The 21,121-nt window shown below is 40.6% G+C and overlaps 1 protein-coding gene across 2 annotated transcripts in view; it reads left to right on the top strand.

Moving 5' to 3' along the window:
• LOC117517173 (fibroblast growth factor 13-like) overlaps window positions 1-19,385 on the top strand; it is a 74,315-nt gene extending 54,930 nt beyond the window's left edge. For both annotated transcript variants that reach the window (XM_034178101.1, XM_034178100.1), the window contains exons 4-5: window positions 12,323-12,521; window positions 18,939-19,385. In XM_034178101.1, the coding sequence (XP_034033992.1) occupies window positions 12,323-12,521; window positions 18,939-19,075 (336 nt within the window). In that variant the 3' untranslated portion in view covers window positions 19,076-19,385. The remainder of the gene's footprint in view (window positions 1-12,322; window positions 12,522-18,938) is intronic.
• The last annotated feature ends 1,736 nt before the right edge of the window (window positions 19,386-21,121 follow it).

Consider the following 21,121-nt stretch of genomic DNA (forward strand, 5'->3'; position numbering starts at 1 on the left):
ATTCTTATAAAATGGTTTTGTTCTTTTTTAACTGACCGCACACAGCAAGTGAAACTTAATCAGACATTATCGCCTCTACTGGTGGTTGGCTCTCACTACGGTATTGTATCACTTCGTGTTCCGGAGCACAGCGGTGTTTTGCTGTATCTGTTAGCTGTTTAATCTGCGCAGTTAGATTGATCTAGTTACCTAGATAACGATTTGTTTCACAGTGTAATCTTCACGTGCCTTAACTAAAGCACTCCTTCTGCTGAATCACCTCTAAATTATTTACACATTATTCACTTTGTGTGTTTTTAGGAATCCGCTAGCTTAGCGCAGCTACTAGCTCTTAGCCGGTTTAGCATGGCAGCTTCTCCTGTCTCTCCCGCACTTTTCTGCTCTGGGTGTGAAATGTTTAGTTATTCCTCGGCCTCCTTTAGCAGTAATGGTACTTGTAATAAGTGTAGCTTATTCGTAGCTTTGGAGGCCAGGCTGGGCGAATTGGAGACTCGGCTCCGCACCGTGGAAAATTCTACAGCTAGCCAGGCCCCTGTAGTCGGTGCGGACCAAGGTAGCTTAGCCGCCGTTAGTTTCCCTCTGGCAGATCCCGAGCAGCCGGGAAAGCAGGCCGACTGGGTGACTGTGAGGAGGAAGCGTAGCCCTAAACAGAAGCCCCGTGTACACCGCCAACCCGTTCACATTTCTAACCGTTTTTCCCCACTCAGCGACACACCCACCGAGGATCAAACTCTGGTTATTGGCGACTCTGTTTTGAGAAATGTGAAGTTAGCGACACCAGCAACCATAGTCAATTGTCTTCCGGGGGCCAGAGCAGGCGACATTGAAGGAAATTTGAAACTGCTGGCTAAGGCTAAGCGTAAATTTGGTAAGATTGTAATTCACGTCGGCAGTAATGACACCCGGTTACGCCAATCGGAGGTCACTAAAATTAACATTGAATCGGTGTGTAACTTTGCAAAAACAGTGTCGGACTCTGTAGTTTTCTCTGGGCCCCTCCCCAATTGGACCGGGAGTGACATGTTTAGCCGCATATTCTCCTTGAATTGCTGGCTGTCTGTGTGGTGTCCAAAAAATGAGGTGGGCTTCATAGATAATTGGCAAAGCTTCTGGGGAAAACCTGGTCTGTTAGGAGAGACGGCATCCATCCCACTTTGGATGCAGCAGCTCTCATTTCTAGAAATCTGGCCAATTTTATTAAACCCTCCAAACAGTGACTATCCAGGGTTGGGACCAGGAAGCAGAGTTGTAGTCTTACACACCTCTCTGCAGCTTCTCTCCCCCTGCCATCCCCTCATTACCCCATCCCCGTAGAGACGGTGCCTGCTCCCAGACCACCAATAACCAGCAAAAATCTATTTAAGCATAAAAATTCAAAAAGAAAAAATAATATAGCACCTTCAACTGCACCACAGACTAAAACAGTTAAATGTGGTCTATTAAACATTAGGTCTCTCTCTTCTAAGTCCCTGTTGGTAAATGATATAATAATTGATCAACATATTGATTTATTCTGCCTTACAGAAACCTGGTTACAGCAGGATGAATATGTTAGTTTAAATGAGTCAACACCCCCGAGTCACACTAACTGCCAGAATGCTCGTAGCACGAGCCGAGGCGGAGGATTAGCAGCAAGCTTCCATTCCAGCTTATTAATTAATCAAAAACCCAGACAGAGCTTTAATTCATTTGAAAGCTTGACTCTTAGTCTTGTCCATCCAAATTGGAAGTCCCAAAAAACAGTTTTATTTGTTATTATCTATCGTCCACCTGGTCGTTACTGTGAGTTTCTCTGTGAATTTTCAGACCTTTTGTCTGACTTAGTGCTTAGCTCAGATAAAATAATTATAGTGGGCGATTTTAACATCCACACAGATGCTGAGAATGACAGCCTCAACACTGCATTTAATCTATTATTAGACTCAATTGGCTTTGCTCAAAATGTAAATGAGTCCACCCACCACTTTAATCATATCTTAGATCTTGTTCTGACTTATGGTATGGAAATTGAAGACTTAACAGTATTCCCTGAAAACTCCCTTCTGTCTGATCATTTCTTAATAACATTTACATTTACTCTGATGGACTACCCAGCAGTGGGGAATAAGTTTCATTACACTAGAAGTCTTTCAGAAAGCGCTGTAACTAGGTTTAAGGATATGATTCCTTCTTTATGTTCTCTAATGCCATATACCAACACAGTGCAGAGTAGCTACCTAAACTCTGTAAGTGAGATAGAGTATCTCGTCAATAGTTTTACATCCTCATTGAAGACAACTTTGGATGCTGTAGCTCCTCTGAAAAAGAGAGCTTTAAATCAGAAGTGCCTGACTCCGTGGTATAACTCACAAACTCGCAGCTTAAAGCAGATAACTCGTAAGTTGGAGAGGAAATGGCGTCTCACTAATTTAGAAGATCTTCACTTAGCCTGGAAAAAGAGTCTGTTGCTCTATAAAAAAGCCCTCCGTAAAGCTAGGACATCTTACTACTCATCACTAATTGAAGAAAATAAGAACAACCCCAGGTTTCTTTTCAGCACTGTAGCCAGGCTGACAAAGAGTCAGAGCTCTATTGAGCCGAGTATTCCTTTAACTTTAACTAGTAATGACTTCATGACTTTTTTTGCTAATAAAATTTTAACTATTAGAGAAAAAATTACTCATAACCATCCCAAAGACGTACCGTTATCTTTGGCTCCTTTCAGTGATGCCGGTATTTGGTTAGACTCTTTCTCTCAGATTGTTCTGTCTGAGTTATTTTCATTAGTTACTTCATCCAAACCATCAACATGTCTATTAGACCCCATTCCTACCAGGCTGCTCAAGGAAGCCCTACCATTATTTAATGCTTCGATCTTAAATATGATCAATCTATCTTTATTAGTTGGCTATGTACCACAGGCTTTTAAGGTGGCAGTAATTAAACCATTACTTAAAAAGCCATCACTTGACCCAGCTATCTTAGCTAATTATAGGCCAATCTCTAACCATCCTTTTCTCTCAAAAATTCTTGAAAGGGTAGTTGTAATACAGCTAACTGATCATCTGCAGAGGAATGGTCTATTTGAAGAGTTTCAGTCAGGTTTTAGAATTCATCATAGTACAGAAACAGCATTAGTGAAGGTTACAAATGATCTTCTTATGGCCTCAGACAGTGGACTCATCTCTGTGCTTGTTCTGTTAGACCTCAGTGCTGCTTTTGATACTGTTGACCATAAAATTTTATTACAGAGATTAGAACATGCCATAGGTATTAAAGGCACTGCGCTGCGGTGGTTTGAATCATATTTATCTAATAGATTACAATTTGTTCATGTAAATGGGGAATCTTCTTCACAGACTAAGGTTGATTATGGAGTTCCACAAGGTTCTGTGCTAGGACCAATTTTATTCACTTTATACATGCTTCCCTTAGGCAGTATTATTAGACAGCATTGCTTAAATTTTCATTGTTACACAGATGATACCCAGCTTTATCTATCCATGAAGCCAGAGGACACACACCAATTAGCTAAACTGCAGGATTGTCTTACAGACATAAAGACATGGATGACCTCTAATTTCCTGCTTTTAAACTCAGATAAAACTGAAGTTATTGTACTTGGCCCCACAAATCTTAGAAACATGGTGTCTAACCAGATCCTTACTCTGGATGGCATTACCCTGACCTCTAGTAATACTGTGAGAAATCTTGGAGTCATTTTTGATCAGGATATGTCATTCAAAGCGCATATTAAACAAATATGTAGGACTGCTTTTTTGCATTTACACAATATCTCTAAAATTAGAAAGGTCTTGTCTCAGAGTGATGCTGAAAAACTAATTCATGCATTTATTTCCTCTAGGCTGGACTATTGTAATTCATTATTATCAGGTTGTCCTAAAAGTTCCCTGAAAAGCCTTCAGTTAATTCAAAATGCTGCAGCTAGAGTACTGACGGGGACTAGAAGGAGAGAGCATATCTCACCCATATTGGCCTCTCTTCATTGGCTTCCTGTTAAGTCTAGAATAGAATTTAAAATTCTTCTTCTTACTTATAAGGTTTTGAATAATCAGGTCCCATCTTATCTTAGGGACCTCATAGTACCATATCACCCCAATAGAGCGTTTCGCTCTCAGACTGCAGGCTTACTTGTAGTTCCTAGGGTTTGTAAGAGTAGAATGGGAGGCAGAGCCTTCAGCTTTCAGGCTCCTCTCCTGTGGAACCAGCTCGCAATTCGGATCAGGGAGACAGACACCCTCTCTACTTTTAAGATTAGGCTTAAAACTTTCCTTTTTGCTAAAGCTTATAGTTAGGGCTGGATCAGGTGACCCTGAACCATCCCTTAGTTATGCTGCTATAGACTTAGACTGCTGGGGGGTTCCCATGATGCACTGAGTGTTTCTTTCTCTTTTTGCTCTGTATGCACCACTCTGCATTTAATCATTAGTGATTGATCTCTGCTCCCCTCCACAGCATGTCTTTTTCCTGGTTCTCTCCCTCAGCCCCAACCAGTCCCAGCAGAAGACTGCCCCTCCCTGAGCCTGGTTCTGTTGGAGGTTTCTTCCTGTTAAAAGGGAGTTTTTCCTTCCCACTGTCGCCAAGTGCTTGCTCACAGGGGGTCGTTTTGACCGTTGGGGTTTTTACGTAATTATTGTATGGCCTTGCCTTACAATATAAAGCGCCTTGGGGCAACTGTTTGTTGTGATTTGGCACTATATAAATAAAATTGATTGATTGATTGATTATCAGATATTAAACACTGTAATACAGGAGTTCCACAAGGCTGTGTGCTTTCACCAATACTTTTTACAATTTATACTAATGACTGCAGGAAAGTAATTTTATTTTTAAATTTGCAGATGACACAGCAATCGTGAGCCTCTTGCATAAGGACATGGACCCTTTTGTCTACTACAATGAGATTGACACCTTTATTAAGTGGTGTGACAAAAACCATCTTATTTTAAATGTGTCAAAAACACAAGAGATGGTTTTTGACCCAAGGCAAGTGACAACACACAAGCCAGTAGTCATTTCAGACCAAACTATAAATCAGGTGGCAACATATAAATATCTAGGGGTCCATATCGATAATTTGCTAAACTGGAAATCACACATTGATAATTTGTGCAATAAACTGCAGCAAAGAATGTTTTTTTTTTAGACGACTGAGGCTTTATGGTGTTAGCAATCAGATCATGCTAATTTTCTACAAAGCTATCTTAGAGAGCCTAATTAGATATGGAATCACTGCCTGGTTTGGTAACCTTACAGTTCAACTTAAAAATAGGTTGTCTAACATGCACAAAACAGCAATGAAAATAATTGGTATGAAAAAATATGAGTCCATTGAGAAGCTGTATAACCAGTCAGTTATGACGCAGGCAACAAAAATCCGCTCAGACTCCACTCACCCACTGTCCTCAGTGTATGAACTTCTCCCTTCAGGAAGAAGATTTCGTATACCAAAGTGTAAAACAAATCGTCTCAAATTATCATTTGTTCCAGTTTCTATCAAACTGCTAAATAATTCAAGTAACTAGTGCAGTAGAACAACGTGCAATAAACTTCAGCACTTTAGCATCTGGCACTTTTCTCAGCACTTTAAATAGTTGAATGTCTCTGTGTTGTCATTGTAATGTATTTCCTGATTTTAGTCTAGATTTTAATTCTTGTGTTTTATGTGATTTGTGTCGTTTTGTAAATTGTTCTTTGCCCTGTGAAGCAATAATGTAGTGCAATGCCTAAGACAAATTTCCCTAATGGGACAATAAAGTTGACCTTGACCTTGACCTTGACCTTGATTTAAGACTCCCCAAAGTCCATTCCTTACTGAGGGTTTGGGCCCTTATCAGCTCCCAAAGCCAGATGGTGAGCACCTCCTTTTTCATCTAAAAACACAGACCCCAGAAAGACATACTTTTCACCAAAGTCCAAGAACTGTGGTTTCACAGCAAAATTCCAATAAGTTCATATCACAGAAGAATTGCCATCAACTTGGAGATCACAATACAGTTTTTCTGGTCAAAACTGGCCTCAGATTGACAGATTTCATGTTTTATGATGAAATCCTAAAACCAGGCTCTTCCAGTATGTGGAACAAGAGTGACCCCTTTTGGGAAATTGGGGAAGGACATGTGCCCAATTCATGAATGTTATAAAATTGAAGATCACATTGTAAAAGTTGTACTGTTGTTGTTGTAACCAGAAAAAAAAGAAAAAGGAAAAGAAAAGAAATGAACATGTGATAATTTAACCTCACACATGGAATTTATATATCCTGTATTTTTGCTCTGATCATAGATTGTAGAAAGTTTATCAAATGTGCGTTTTTAACATATGATTGATTGTGTGTGTGTTATTTCCAAGGAAAATTGTTTGCAAGAGTTGTAATACAGGTCTTGCTTGGTTTTAAGTGGGAATTTACGAAGTGGACATTATTAAAGAAGACAAAGAAATGTGGAAAAACTACAGTACCCAGAATTCTTGGGAGTGGAGCTTTTAACCCTTTCAAAGCATGCGCCTTGGGGAACTTGCTCTCTTCTCCTCCGGCTCTTGATCTGCATCTATCTTTTTCATTGGGTCTTGAGACACTCGCCTCCGCCGTCCAATTTTTATGACCCTTTGTCTTGCAACCATGTGTTTGAAATGATTTCTTGTCTGTGTGCGCAACAAGAAATGACTTTTTCTTCCTTCCACAGTTAACTTTCTAACTCAACTTTTGTAAAGATACCACGTATGCGCTAGTAACTTCCTTTGACAATTTTTCAAGTTAAAACCTTTTTCTTATTAAATTCCAAATTCATCTCGTGAACATTTTTCTTACAAAGTCAACTATTTTTGTGTCGCGTTTTTGATTTGACCTGGCTTCCAAAGACGACGATGAAAGACAAATTTTTGTTTTTTGGTGAATAGAGAATAAAAACACTCAAACCTTTATTCTGACGATCCCAGATGACAAGCGCTGCAGAGATATATACATCCAGGTCAGCTTGAGCCGACAGCGATTCGAAACGCCGTCACAAGTCACAGCGTAACCACTCAAATTGCCCCTGGTAACCAACAAACTCTGGCGTGGTGACCATCACAGTCCCTTTGCCAAGGTCCCTGAAGCAGCTGTTGTAGACGGACGATTCATCAACTGGAAATAAGATGGCTCCCAGCACCTGACCTCACGGAGTCCATCTGCACTGCACATCAATTCAATCAATCAATCAATTTTTTTTTTATATAGCGCCAAATCACAACAAACAGTTGCCCCAAGGCGCTTTATATTGTAAGGCAAGGCCATACAATAATTATGTAAAACCCCAACGGTCAAAACGACCCCCTGTGAGCAAGCACTTGGCTACAGTGGGAAGGAAAAACTCCCTTTTAACAGGAAGAAACCTCCAGCAGAACCAGGCTCAGGGAGGGGCAGTCTTCTGCTGGGACTGGCTGGGGCTGAGGGAGAGAACCAGGAAAAAGACATGCTGTGGAGGGGAGCAGAGATCGATCACTAATGATTAAATGCAGAGTGGTACATACAGAGCAAAAAGAGAAAGAAAGAAAGTGCATCATGGGAACCCCCCAGCAGTCTACGTCTATAGCAGCATAACTAAGGGATGGTTCACGGTCACCTGATCCAGCCCTAACTATAAGCTTTAGCAAAAAGGAAAGTTTTAAGCCTAATCTTAAAAGTAAAGAGGGTGTCTGTCTCCCTGATCTGAATTGGGAGCTGGTTCCACAGGAGAGGAGCCTGAAAGCTGAAGGCTCTGCCTCCCATTCTACTCTTACAAACCCTAGGAACTACAAGTAAGCCTGCAGTCTAAGAGCGAAGTGCTCTATTGGGGTGATATGGTACTACGAGGTCCCTAAGATAAGATGGGACCTGATTATTCAAAACCTTATAAGTAAGAAGAAGAATTTTAAATTCTATTCTAGAATTAACAGGAAGCCAATGAAGAGAGGCCAATATGGGTGAGATATGCTCTCTCCTTCTAGTCCCCGTTTGTACACTAGCTGCAGCATTTTGAATTAACTGAAGGCTTTTTAGGGAACTTTTAGGACAACCTGATAATAATGAATTACAATAGTCCAGCCTAGAGGAAATAAATGCATGAATTAGTTTTTCAGCATCACTCTGAGACACAGAGATGAGTCCACTGTCTGAGGCCATAAGAAGATCATTTGCAACCTTCACTAATGCTGTTTCTGTACTATGATGAATTCTAAAACCTGACTGAAACTCTTCAAATAGACCATTCCTCTGCAGATGATCAGTAGCTGTTTTACAACTACCCTTTCAAGAATTTTTGAGAGAAAAGGAAGGTTGGAGATTGGCCTATAATTAGCTAAGATAGCTGGGTCAAGTGATGGCTTTTTAAGTAATGGTTTAATTACTGCCACCTTAAAAGCCTGTGGTACATAGCCAACTAACAAAGATAGATTGATCATATTTAAGATCGAAGCATTAAATAATGGTAGGGCTTCCTTGAGCAACCTGGTAGGAATGGGGTCTAATAAACATGTTGATGGTTTGGATGAAGTAACTAATGAAAATAACTCAGACAGGACAATCAGAGAGAAAGAGTCTAACCAAATATCGGCATCACTGAAAGCAGCCAAAGATAACGATACGTCTTTGGGATGGTTATGAGTAATTTTTTCTCTAATAGTTAAAATTTTGTTAGCAAAGAAAGTCATGAAGTCATTACTAGTTAAAGTTAATGGACTACTCAGCTCAATAGAGCTCTGACTCTTTGTCAGCCTGGCTACAGTGCTGAAAAGAAACCTGGGGTTGTTCTTATTTTCTTCAATTAGTGATGAGTAGAAAGATGTCCTAGCTTTACGGAGGGCTTTTTTATAGAGCAACAGACTCTTTTTCCAGGCTAAGTGAAGATCTTCTAAATTAGTGAGACGCCATTTCCTCTCCAACTTACGGGTTATCTGCTTTAAGCTATGAGTTTGTGAGTTATACCACGGAGTCAGGCACTTCTGATTTAAAGCTCTCTTTTTCAGAGGAGCTACAGCATCCAAAGTTGTCTTCAATGAGGATGTAAAACTATTGACGAGATACTCTATCTCACTTACAGAGTTTAGGTAGCTACTCTGCACTGTGTGGTATATGGCATTAGAGAACATAAGAAGGAATCATATCCTTAAACCTAGTTACAGCGCTTTCTGAAAGACTTCTAGTGTAATGAAACTTATTCCCCACTGCTGGGTAGTCCATCAGAGTAAATGTAAATGTTATTAAGAAATGATCAGACAGAAGGGTGTTTTCAGGGAATACTGTTAAGTCTTCTATTTCCATACCATAAGTCAGAACAAGATCTAAGATATGATTAAAGTGGTGGGTGGACTCATTTACATTTTGAGCAAAGCCAATTGAGTCTAATAATAGATTAAATGCAGTGTTGAGGCTGTCATTCTCAGCATCTGTGTGGATGTTAAAATCGCCCACTATAATTATCTTATCTGAGCTAAGCACTAAGTCAGACAAAAGGTCTGAAAATTCACAGAGAAACTCACAGTAACGACCAGGTGGACGATAGATAATAACAAATAAAACTGGTTTTTGGGACTTCCAATTTGGATGGACAAGACTAAGAGTCAAGCTTTCAAATGAATTAAAGCTCTGTCTGGGTTTTTGATTAATTAATAAGCTGGAATGGAAGATTGCTGCTAATCCTCCGCCTCGGCCCGTGCTACGAGCATTCTGACAGTTAGTGTGACTCGGGGGTGTTGACATTTAAACTAACATATTCATCCTGCTGTAACCAGGTTTCTGTAAGGCAGAATAAATCAATATGTTGATCAATTATTATATCATTTACCAACATGGACTTAGAAGAGAGAGACCTAATGTTTAATAGACCACATTTAACTGTTTTAGTCTGTGATGGAGTTGAAGGTGCTATATTATTTTTTCTTTTTGAATTTTTATGCTTAAATAGATTTTTGCTGGTTATTGGTGGTCTGGGAGCAGACACCATCTCTACGGGGATGGGGTAATGAGAGGATGGCAGGGGGGAGAGAAGCTGCAGAGAGGTGTGTAAGACTACAACTCTGCTTCCTGGTCCCAACCCTGGATAGTCACGGTTTGGAGGATTTAAGAAAATTGGCCAGATTTCTAGAAATGAGAGCTGCTCCATCCAAAGTGGGATGGATGCCGTCTCTCCTAACAAGACCAGGTTTTCCCCAGAAGCTTTGCCAATTATCTATGAAGCCCACTCATTTTTTGGACACCACTCAGACAGCCAGCAATTCAAGGAGAACATGCGGCTAAACATGTCACTCCCGGTCCGATTGGGGAGGGGCCCAGAGAAAACTACAGAGTCCGACATGTTTTTGCAAAGTTACACACCGATTCAATGTTAATTTTAGGACCTCGATTGGCGTAACGGGTGTCATTACTGCCGACGTGAATTACAATCTACTAAATTTACGCTTAGCCTTAGCCAGCAGTTTCAAATTTCCTTCAATGTCGCCTGCTCTGGCCCCCGGAAGACAATGACTATGGTTGCTGGTGTCACTAACTTCACATTCTCAAAACAGAGTCGCCAATAACCAGAGTTTGATCCTCGGCGGTTGTGTCGCCGAGGTGGGGAAAAACGGTTTAGAAATGTGAAGGGGTTGGCGGTGTACACGGGGCTTCTGTTTAGGACTACGCTTCCTCCTCACAGTCACCCAGTCGGCCTGCTTTCCCGGCTGCTCGGGATCTGCCAGAGGGGAACTAACGGCGGCTAAGCTACCTTGGTCCGCACCGACTACAGGGGCCTGGCTAGCTGTAGACTTTTCCACGGTGCGGAGCCAAGTCTCCAATTCGCCCAGCCTGGCCTCCAAAGCTATGAATAAGCTACACTTATTACAAGTACCGTTACTGCTAAAGGAGGCTGAGGAATAACTAACATTTCACACCAGAGCAGAAAGTGCGGGAGAGACAGGAGAAGCCGCCATGCTAAATGGCTAAGAGCTAGTAGCTGCGCTAAGCTAGCGGATTCCTAAAAACACGCAAAGTGAATAATGTGTAAATAATTTAGAGGTGATTCAGCAGAAGGAGTGCTTTAGTTAAGGCACGTGAAGATTACACTGGGAAACAAATCGTTATCTAGATAACTAGATCAATCTAACTGCGCAGATTAAACAGTTAACAGATACAGCAAAACACTGCTGTGCTCCGGAACAGGAAGTCATACAATACCGCAGTGAGAGCCAACCACCAGTAGAGGCAAGCAAACTAACATCAAAGTAACACCTGGGTTTTGTGTTTCAGAATACAAGCAGAGTAGCTTTATTTAATTCTATTCCCTGTCATTAACAATATCTCACGATAATAAGTACCAAAGTGAATCCACTGATGACTAGGACATAATTCATTCTTAAAGTCCCGCAACTAAACCAAATTACATAAACGTCACATAATAATGTTCATTGAACTTCATCATAATCAAATTGCTTACTGTGATATGTCCTGTTATTCAACTCCTGACCGAGTTAAATAAATGTTCTAAATGTATGAAGTTGTCTGTTATTGTATGGTTTTATAGAGGAGTCAGACTCGACCTGTAGGACTTACGGCTATAAGATTAGAGACTGATTTACTATTTCCTATTGACTGACCCTAAAATCATTGATAATATAACCTTGTTATAATATCATTCAGTCATAGGTGGTGCCCCCATTATTCAAGGTAAAATTGTCCACAAGTGATAATTTCAGCATATCCTAAAACACATCTTTCCGCTACAGCATGGAGTGAGATCTCTGTGGAATGGTTTTAGAATCTTGTTGAGTCTAATGCCATGAAGGTTTAAGGCCCTTAAGGTGGTACTTAATGCAAAACAGTGTCCAGCCCAGTCCTATAGCAAAGTGTACCTAATGAAGTGGCCTCTGAAAGAGTGCGCATGCTGTGTATATGCACAAATCAATAAGAAGACTGTAAATAATCAAAACCAAAAGATTGTCTACTCAACATTATTAAGTAACTACATCTTTCTGTTTCCCCCTGCAACCTGGGAGCCATCTTTCTCTAAGTGGGCTGGTTGGTATTCAGGGGAGTAACCGGTTGCTAGAGAGACACAGGAATAAGGAAATGCAAATGTCAGCTGTCCTAAGTTGGTGCAGTTTGTTCTCAGTCTGGTCGAGATAATGATTCAAAGCGCTGATGGATGAATACACAGTTGCGATATGGAGGAATGATTGAACACTTTAATGGAGTTGCCATTACAAACTCCTGCAGAAGATAACTCCACTCCGTCTCTTTGGCTACTGCATCTACTGCTCTATTTCCCCTTAATCGCTTTTTGTCTTTCTTCTTTTTCAATCTGTTCCACCCTCGGCTGCTTTTCCTCCTCAGGAACATTTTACCCCGGAGTGCAAGTTCAAGGAGTCTGTGTTTGAGAACTACTACGTGACGTACTCGTCCATGCTGTACCGGCAGCAGGCCTCAGGGCGGGCCTGGTATCTGGGACTCAACAAGGAGGGCGGGATCATGAAGGGAAACCACGTTAAAAAGAACAAGGCCGCCGCCCACTTTATACCGAAGCCGCTCAAAGGTAAGATGAGTTGTAGAGGCAACATGAGTAAAAATGTCGCCCAAAATGATTAATTTTAGATGCCTGTGACACATGTGGATAATATTACCCATTTAAATACAAACTGAATTTGTTTTTTATTGTTTGGTAATATAACAATGCTTTTACAATATAGAATTAAATCTCTCAGCCTTTATTGAAATTTTCACAACCCTCAGTGCACTTTACTGACATATCTGTTGCACAACATTTCATTTAAAATTTTTATTTATTCCTGAACATTTAAATTAGGTTTCAACTTGTTTCGTGGCTTTTGTGTTTTACACTGTGTGCAAAAATATTAGGCATGTGGTAGTAGAACAAATACAGTGCTCTCAATCAATTCAAAATGTTAATAAACCTCAAACCTGAATGTTTTACAAAGGAAAGTGACTTTTTCTCAGGGAATATATATATATATATCTATATATATATCTGTGTGTGTGTGTGTGTGTGCGTGCGCGTGTGTGCAGTTATTAGGCAACTAATACAGAGCTCTCAAAAGTCTCACTCACTCGGAGTGAGACTCATGCTTTAAAGCTGTTGTCAGGTCTCACGCGTTCGGCATGAGACTCAACATGTTGCCACACTCTTATGCTAATGAATGACATTCTCATAACATTTCACAGCTATGACCTACAAGACCAGATTCGGCGGAAAATAACTCCTTGAGCATATCTCTGACTGACTAATATAACTAAGGCAAAGCCTTGGACCAAACATCGACATAGGTTAATGTATATATATTGTGTCGATTGTATGTGATACACCATAGTTCAAAATTTCTTGGGTGTATGAAGGTCTTGAGATGAACTTTAAATAGACTAACACAATTTGTTAATGATAAACTATTGTAGGCTTTAATGGTACAGGTGGGTTTATTAAAGGTTTTCATGAAAATATCATTGCTAAGTACAATATCAAGAACAGAAACGTCTGTATTCTCAAGATCAATCAAATGTAATTTACAACAACAGTAAATAATATGTTTATTATTTACTGTTGTTGTAAATTACATTTAGTCAAGTGGTTAATGTGCTTGGTTCCGGGTTCAAATCCTACCCCTGCCACATTTCTCCATGTAATGTGGAGTTGCGTCAGGAAGGGCATTCGGCGTAAAACCTGTGCCAGTTCAACATGCAGATCCACCTTGGATTTGCTGTGGCGACCCCGAGTGCAAACAAGGGAGCAGTCAAAGGGACTTACTAGTAAATAATATGTTTATGTGGTTGACATTAATGAGCGAAGCCCCTCTCCATATCATTTAGGTCCTTCAAACTTTTTTTTCAGTAAAATAGTTCTGAGAGCATTAGCATGGCTAAAACCCTTCATCCCCAACAAGGGCCTTATTCATCCTCCACTAGTTTGCCTCTCACATAGCTGGATGTTCCTTACCATCTCACCATGTCATATAGGTCCTTCAGACATTTTAATGAAAACCGTTCAGCTTCTGTAATGGAATGGGCAACTTGATTGCAACAAAAGTCAAATACATTTAGGTCACAGAAATAAAGTGGTAGGAAACATGGCCTAGAATAAAATATTCTCAATTCTGTCTGCTATTTTCACACTTACATGAATATTCTGACTGTGATTTAAAGAATATTGGAGATTCTCAATCAATTTTGTTGTTGCAGACAACAGAAATATGAGTGGCGAGCTAAGTGGCCTCAGCTTTCGGATATGGCTTGCACATGGCACGATGATGTGCATCCTTTATTATGAAAATTTTTAGGATTAATTTTCAAAACCTTTATTTTGAAGTCATCATCATTCTTGTCACCCGCCAGCTACACAAAGATCATCGACAAAGATGAGTCACTCTCTGCCTTAAACAGAAGCCGATCTCTTAGAGAGAGACGAGAAAAATAAAGAAATAAATAATACACAAACAGTCTAACAGATATGTGACCCACAGACATGCAGACGCTTTTTGTTTTATTATCACAAGGCAGAATGTTGTCACACGCCAGCTTCACAAAGTTTATCGACAAAGATGAGTCACTCCCTGGATTAAACAGATGCCTGTCTCTAACGTGTTCACAGGGAGAGACGGGAAAAATAAAGAAATAAATAATACACAAACAGTCTGACAGATATGCAACAAACCAACACACAGATGATGTCACAGCACCACTAGGTATTAAAAGCCAGCTTTTTTTAATTTAAATTGCTTGAGCACTACGCACTACTTATTTTGAAATCTGAGATGCGTTTTCGGTCGTCCGCACATCTGGACACTCCGTCTGTGAGGTTTTAGTAACATGCTTAGCAACGCCGGTGACTGATCTGACGCGGAAGCAAACCGGAAGAGACTTTGCTGCAACAGGGTGGTGGATACTGATCAATGCAGAAGCAAACTGGAAGTGACGTAGCCACAACAGGGTTCTCATGGCGGGTGAAATGAATGGTATGGCATAGCGCCCACATTCAAAATGGCAGTGCTTATGGGTTCTTAGGGGTCTTCATGGCGGATGACTCGGGTGGCCCAGTTGGATTTATTTATTTTGGACTCACTCGATGTTCGGTATTAGCGTGGAGAATTATTGCAAATCTAAAGGAGAAACCAAAATTTTCCCATCTCACTTATTTTCATTTATGAGATGAAGTATAGCAAATTCTTCTTCTTCTTTCGGTTGCTCCCATTAGGGTCACCACAGCAGATCAATAGTTTCTATCTCACCCTGTCCTCTTTATCTTCCACTGTCACAACAACCACCTGCATGTCCTTCCTTAGCACATCCATAAACCTCCACCTTTGGCCTCCCTCGTCTCCTCCTGCCTGGTGGCTCCATCCTCAGCATCCTTCTCCCTATACTACTCCCTAGACCCGGTGAGGCAGGGAGGCGAGCCTTGAGCAGGCTCTCACTTCTGGTGTTAGGCACCCGGTCCCATTGAGCGTGACCTGCTCTGGGGACAGCGGCTAGTGGGGAGTTTGAAAATAAACCTCCCTTGGAGCAGAAGGGCAAAAGCTCGCTTGATCTTTTCAGTATGAATACAGACCATGAAAGCGCTGCCTCATGATTTTTCTGACTTTTTGGGTTTTAAACAGGAGGTGTCAAAAGAGTTACTACAGGGATAATTGGCTTGTGGCGGCCAAGCGTTCATAGTGATGTCACTTTTTGATCCTTCGATTTTGACTTCCTATCATTATAAAGCAGAATTCACCAAGCATTGGATTGTTCATCCACTAATAGGAAATGTGAAAGAGGGCTGACTTGGCACCTTCACACTTGCACAAATTTGATCCCCACACTGCCGCACAATTCATCGTGCCAATGCATCCGGCTTTGTCTTGCTGGACACCATTCCATACAAAATAATAATTTCATAGCCAGTGACGCATTTGCTCTCAGAACTTGGCTGGTGAAACCATCTCTTATCGCTCCCAGAATCACAGAGAAATTAACTATAGCTGCAGGTTGCCTCGTGCGCATCATGCGGTGGAGAACGCATTTGGAATCTTGTCTCAAAGGTAATTATTTTTATAGTAATGATTGGTAAAACAGGTGTATTGTCATTCCTTCGAGTTAGATAATATATCTGTAAAGTTATGTTTGTTATAGCTGTAACATCTCGTTATAAACTCAATCTCAAGTTCAGATGCGCTGCGCGCGATGACACGCAGTGTTTTTGAACAAGTTATGCAAGTTCACAAAATTAATGCATGCCAGAAGTTTTGAACATTTCAAAATTTTCTTTGTGCACTGGCACACAGTCGCACAGTTTACAACGGGTTTACTCATTGGCATGCAAGATTATGTGCCACTGTGGGGATCAAATTTGTGCTAGTGTCTAGGTAATGCATGCGCAAGTTGAGGGGTGGCGTGAAGCTCCGTGGTGCAATGAAAGTTAGAGGCGCGCAGTCATAATCCCACAGATAGTAGTTTCGCACTATTGACTCCTCAGCCAAGCACATATACCAAATTTACATTTTGAGAGACTTGCGTTCATGTTTTGGGAGATATTTTTTCAGTTTTCATGTTTTGCAATTCATAGTTTGTGGATAATTCATGATTTGCAGCTAATTCATGTTTTGGGGTTAACACCATCCCTCATTACACAAATAAATATCATATGAAAATGTTTAAATCCAATATGCATTGAGTTTTATATAGCTTGGAGTAGGAAAATATGTGTAGACATGATCAGAACAGAATACTCACCTGCCTAATAATTGTGCGCACACTGTCTGTTTGGCTCGCTGAAGTGCTGAATTATAAGACAAATGCATTCCTCTTCTTTATCCATTTTGATTTCAGAACAGGTGAAGTTATAACATGACACTAGAAAAGTAATCAGGAATGTGACCACAAAATTTTTAGCTAATTTTTGACACAACCAGAAACATACTTTTTGAATTAAGAGACCACCGCTCTCATCAGTGAGCTGCAATTGTTATTTAAAACTTATGAAACTTTGAAAACTCTTTATTCATTTGTACAGAGGTGTTAATTTGATGTTACTCAAGGAGATTCTGAGCAAAATCCTCCAGTTTTCAAGAAATCACAGATACAGAAAAAAAATTATGAAAAGCTTTTAAAAAGCATTATGATAATATCTACTAAGTATTAAAAACTAAATGAAATAAAAATGTCGAGTGACTTTTAAAATCAAGAGGACTACAAGAGAAGAGATCAAATCTACGAGGCTTGAGTCTCCCATGTGCCTTCTGTCAAACTGTTTACCACATAGTGCCATGCAGTTTGTATGTCTTAGCGATTGATGCACATGATTCCCAAGACACATTCAGTGAAAAAAATCATGAATCCATCCTCTGAACTGAGAAAATTGATGATCTACTGTAAATTTAAGTGGGTTAAACACATGTATTTTATATCTGCGTTTTTGATTTCAGTATATAAAAAAACTTTTCAAAAATTTCAGTATTTTAAACTGTGTTCTGTTGTTTTTCAGTAACTTATTTTTAAAAAATTAAACAAAATAGTCTTCCTTCCTAATATTTCTGAACATATTTCAAATTTTTCTGCCTATAGGTGCCAATACTTCTCACCAGGAAATAAATAAATTACATATATATACACAACAAAAATATAAACGCAACACTTTTGGTTTTGCTCCCATTTTGTATGAGATGAACTCAAAGATCTAAAACTTTTTCCACATACACAATATCACCATTTCCCTCAAATATTGTTCACAAACCAGTCTAAATCTGTGATAGTGAGCTCTTCTCCTTTGCTGAGATAATCCATCCCACCTCACAGGTGTGCCATACCAAGATGCTGATTGGACACCATGATTAGTGCACAGGTGTGCCTTAGACTGCCCACAATAAAAGGCCACTCTGAAAGATGCAGTTTTATCACACAGCACAATGCCACAGATGTCACAAGATTTGAGGGAGCGTGCAATTGGCATGCTGACAGCAGGAATGTCAACCAGAGCTGTTGCTCGTGTATTGAATGTTCATTTCTCTACCGTAAGCCGTCTCCAAAGGCGTTTCAGAGAATTTGGCAGTACATCCAACCAGCCTCACAACCGCAGACCACGTGTAACCACACCAGCCCAGGACCTCCACATCCAGCATGTTCACCTCCAAGATCGTCTGAGACCAGCCACTCGGGCAGCTGCTGAAACAATCGGTTTGCATAACCAAAGAATTTCTGCACAAACTGTCAGAAACCGTCTCAGGGAAGCTCATCTGCATGCTCGTCATCCTCATCGGGGTCTTGACCTGACTCCAGTTCGTCGTCATAACTGACTTGAGTGGGCAAATGCTCACATTTGCTGGCGTTTGGCACGTTGGAGAGGTGTTCTCTTCACGGATGATGCGAAGGAGATGTGTTGCACTGCATGAGGCAAATGGTGGTCACACCAGATACTGACTGGTATCCCCCCCCCCCCAATAAAACAAAACTGCACCTTTCAGAGTGGCCTTTTATTGTGGGCAGTCTAAGGCACACCTGTGCACTAATCATGGTGTCTAATCAGCATCTTGATATGGCACACCTGTGAGGTGGGATGGATTATCTCAGCAAAGGAGAAGTGCTCACTATCACATATTTCGACTGGTTTGTGAACAATATTTGAGGGAAATGGTGATATTGTGTATGTGGAAAAAGTTTTAGATCTTTGAGTTCATCTCATACAAAATGGGAGTAAACCAAAAGTGTTGCGTTTATATTTTTGTTGAGTATATGTGTGTGTGTGTGTGTGTGTGTGGATAGATAGATACAGTGTGATGTACATAACATTATGATAATAAGATATATTTCATTTGCTTACAGTTTCCAGTAAAGCTATAATGACAAACAAATAGACCTGTAACCAGAAACAGACTGTGTGCACACCAAACCTGAGTGAGTGCTACATTTAGGAGACTAAAAATTTAATGAATTTTGGTGTGTGTGTGTGTATGTGTGTGTGTGTCTGTAGTGGCCATGTACAGGGAGCCTTCCCTCCACGACCTGACAGAACTCTCACGGTCAGGCAGCGGGACGCCGACCAAGAGCCGCAGTGCTTCTGCTCTACTTAATGGAGGGAAATCACCCAGCAACAATGACTTATCCTAGCCTCCTGACCCCTCACGCACAAACATCCACATGCACACACATGCGCACACACACGCACACAGATCTCAGGCCACACATCAGGCTGCCAAGGGGTCAGCGGAGGACGAGGAGGACAAGAATGTGTTCTTCCACTTTACGGAGCCCACTGTGACTGACTGTGATGTAAATAAATCAAGGACAATCAACCCGCCTGGCTCTGCTGCTCTGGCCTGCGATGGGACGTGAGCGCTGAACGTGAGATCGAACTGAGGTGACAGAGAGGGTCAGTCAGTCACACAGTCAGATTTAAAGACTGTTACAGAGAACCAAAGAACCTGAGTACTAACTGACTTATTGCGCTAAAAAAGGCACGAAAGTTTGAGAAGGTGAAAAGGGGGCACAGTTACCCTAACGTATGTTTACACAGAGCTGACGGGGGCTCAAGGGGACACTCCTTCAAAAACAAAACAAATCCTCCATTTTAGCCCCACAGCGCTGCTGCTGTTGTTTTGAAACAGCCATCGGGAAATGACGAGGGGGTGCACAATTCTGAGAAATTTGTTTTAAAAGTTTGACAGAGTGCCCCTTTAAGTCGTATTATAAACACACACACACACTTCTGATGACTGATCGTTTGTTTGCATGCAGGTGTGCCTGTATGTGTGTGTGTGTGTCTTACACTCTAGATGAACTGTGTGCGCGAGCACTCGCGAAAGCGAGTGTGCGTGCCCGCATGTGTCGGGGGGGGGGGGGGGGTGGGTGGGTGATCTTTTTAAAATCTGTTGTATATCCGACAAACTTTGAGGGCTTTAGCAGGTAAAAATAAGGTTTACTGTATATCCTTCCGTGTTTACTACCTACAGGCGATGCGGTTGTTTATTTTTGTTGTTGCCGTCCCTTGATGTCTGTTTGTTTGTTTGTTACTTGTTGCATGGACGTTTGTGGACCTCTGCTTATTAGCAGCATGCTGAAGGTCCTTTTCTGGTTGTATGTGTTCCTGACCACAACACAACACTAGTGAGCCAATAGTGTAATACCAGAACACTAGTGAAGCAATGCTAGGGAGGGTGTTACAACACTAATGGACCAATAGTATTGCACCAGAACATGAGTGGACCAATGATGTTGGACCATAACAATGGTGAACCAATGGGAGCACAGTTTATTCATATTTTGGTTCCTACTATGGACAAACTTAACAATGCACTAAATAAAGTATTTCTAAAGAACTACAATGGCTTTCTTTTCTTGTTTTCATGATCTTTATGTCTGCCAAAGCCAGAGAGGAAGATGTTGGGTGTGGCACTTTTTCTGGAGGCGGCTGCATGGAACTGTACCCACTTTGTTCTTATTTTGAGCAATGGAGGAAAAAAGTACATTAATCCAGTGGATAAAAGACCTTTTCAATAGAAAATCGTTCACTTTGTGAAACAAGCATGAAATTTGGCACAGGTACTCTCTTGGGGCCACTCTTTTGGAAAATGATCCGTGCCATGCAAAAATTCAACATGGCGGCCATTTTTCAAGATGGCCACTAATAAATACACTACATTTTTATTTTCCACAAATATATTGCAATTATATTTCCTATTATCTTGGTGTCAAATCACACATTTTTCAACATGTAGAATTCAAATTTGGAACTATTATTCTACAAACGGCTTTCATTGTACCATATATCAGAGCCAGAATCATATAATTCAGGTAAAACCTGAAAAGTCAATCCTGAATATCATTGACTGTACATGTAGACTTACAACTCCAATTCCAATGAAGTTGGGATGTTGTGTGAAATGTAAATAAAAACAGAATACAATGATTTGTAAATCCTCTTCAACCTATATTCAGTTTATTACACCACAAAGACAAGATATTTAACAAGACTCAATAAGCGTTTGGGAACTGAGGACACTAATTGTGAATGTCATGATTGGGTATAAAAGGAGCATCCTCAAAAATGCTCAGCCATTCACAAGCAAAGATGGTGCAAGGATCACCACTTTGTGAAGAACAGTGTGAAAAAATAGTCCAACAGCTAAAGAACAATGTTTCTCAATGTTCAATTGC

The sequence above is a fragment of the Thalassophryne amazonica genome, chromosome 9 (genome assembly GCF_902500255.1).
Source record: "Thalassophryne amazonica chromosome 9, fThaAma1.1, whole genome shotgun sequence".
In the NCBI taxonomy this organism is placed as follows: Eukaryota; Metazoa; Chordata; class Actinopteri; order Batrachoidiformes; family Batrachoididae; genus Thalassophryne; species Thalassophryne amazonica.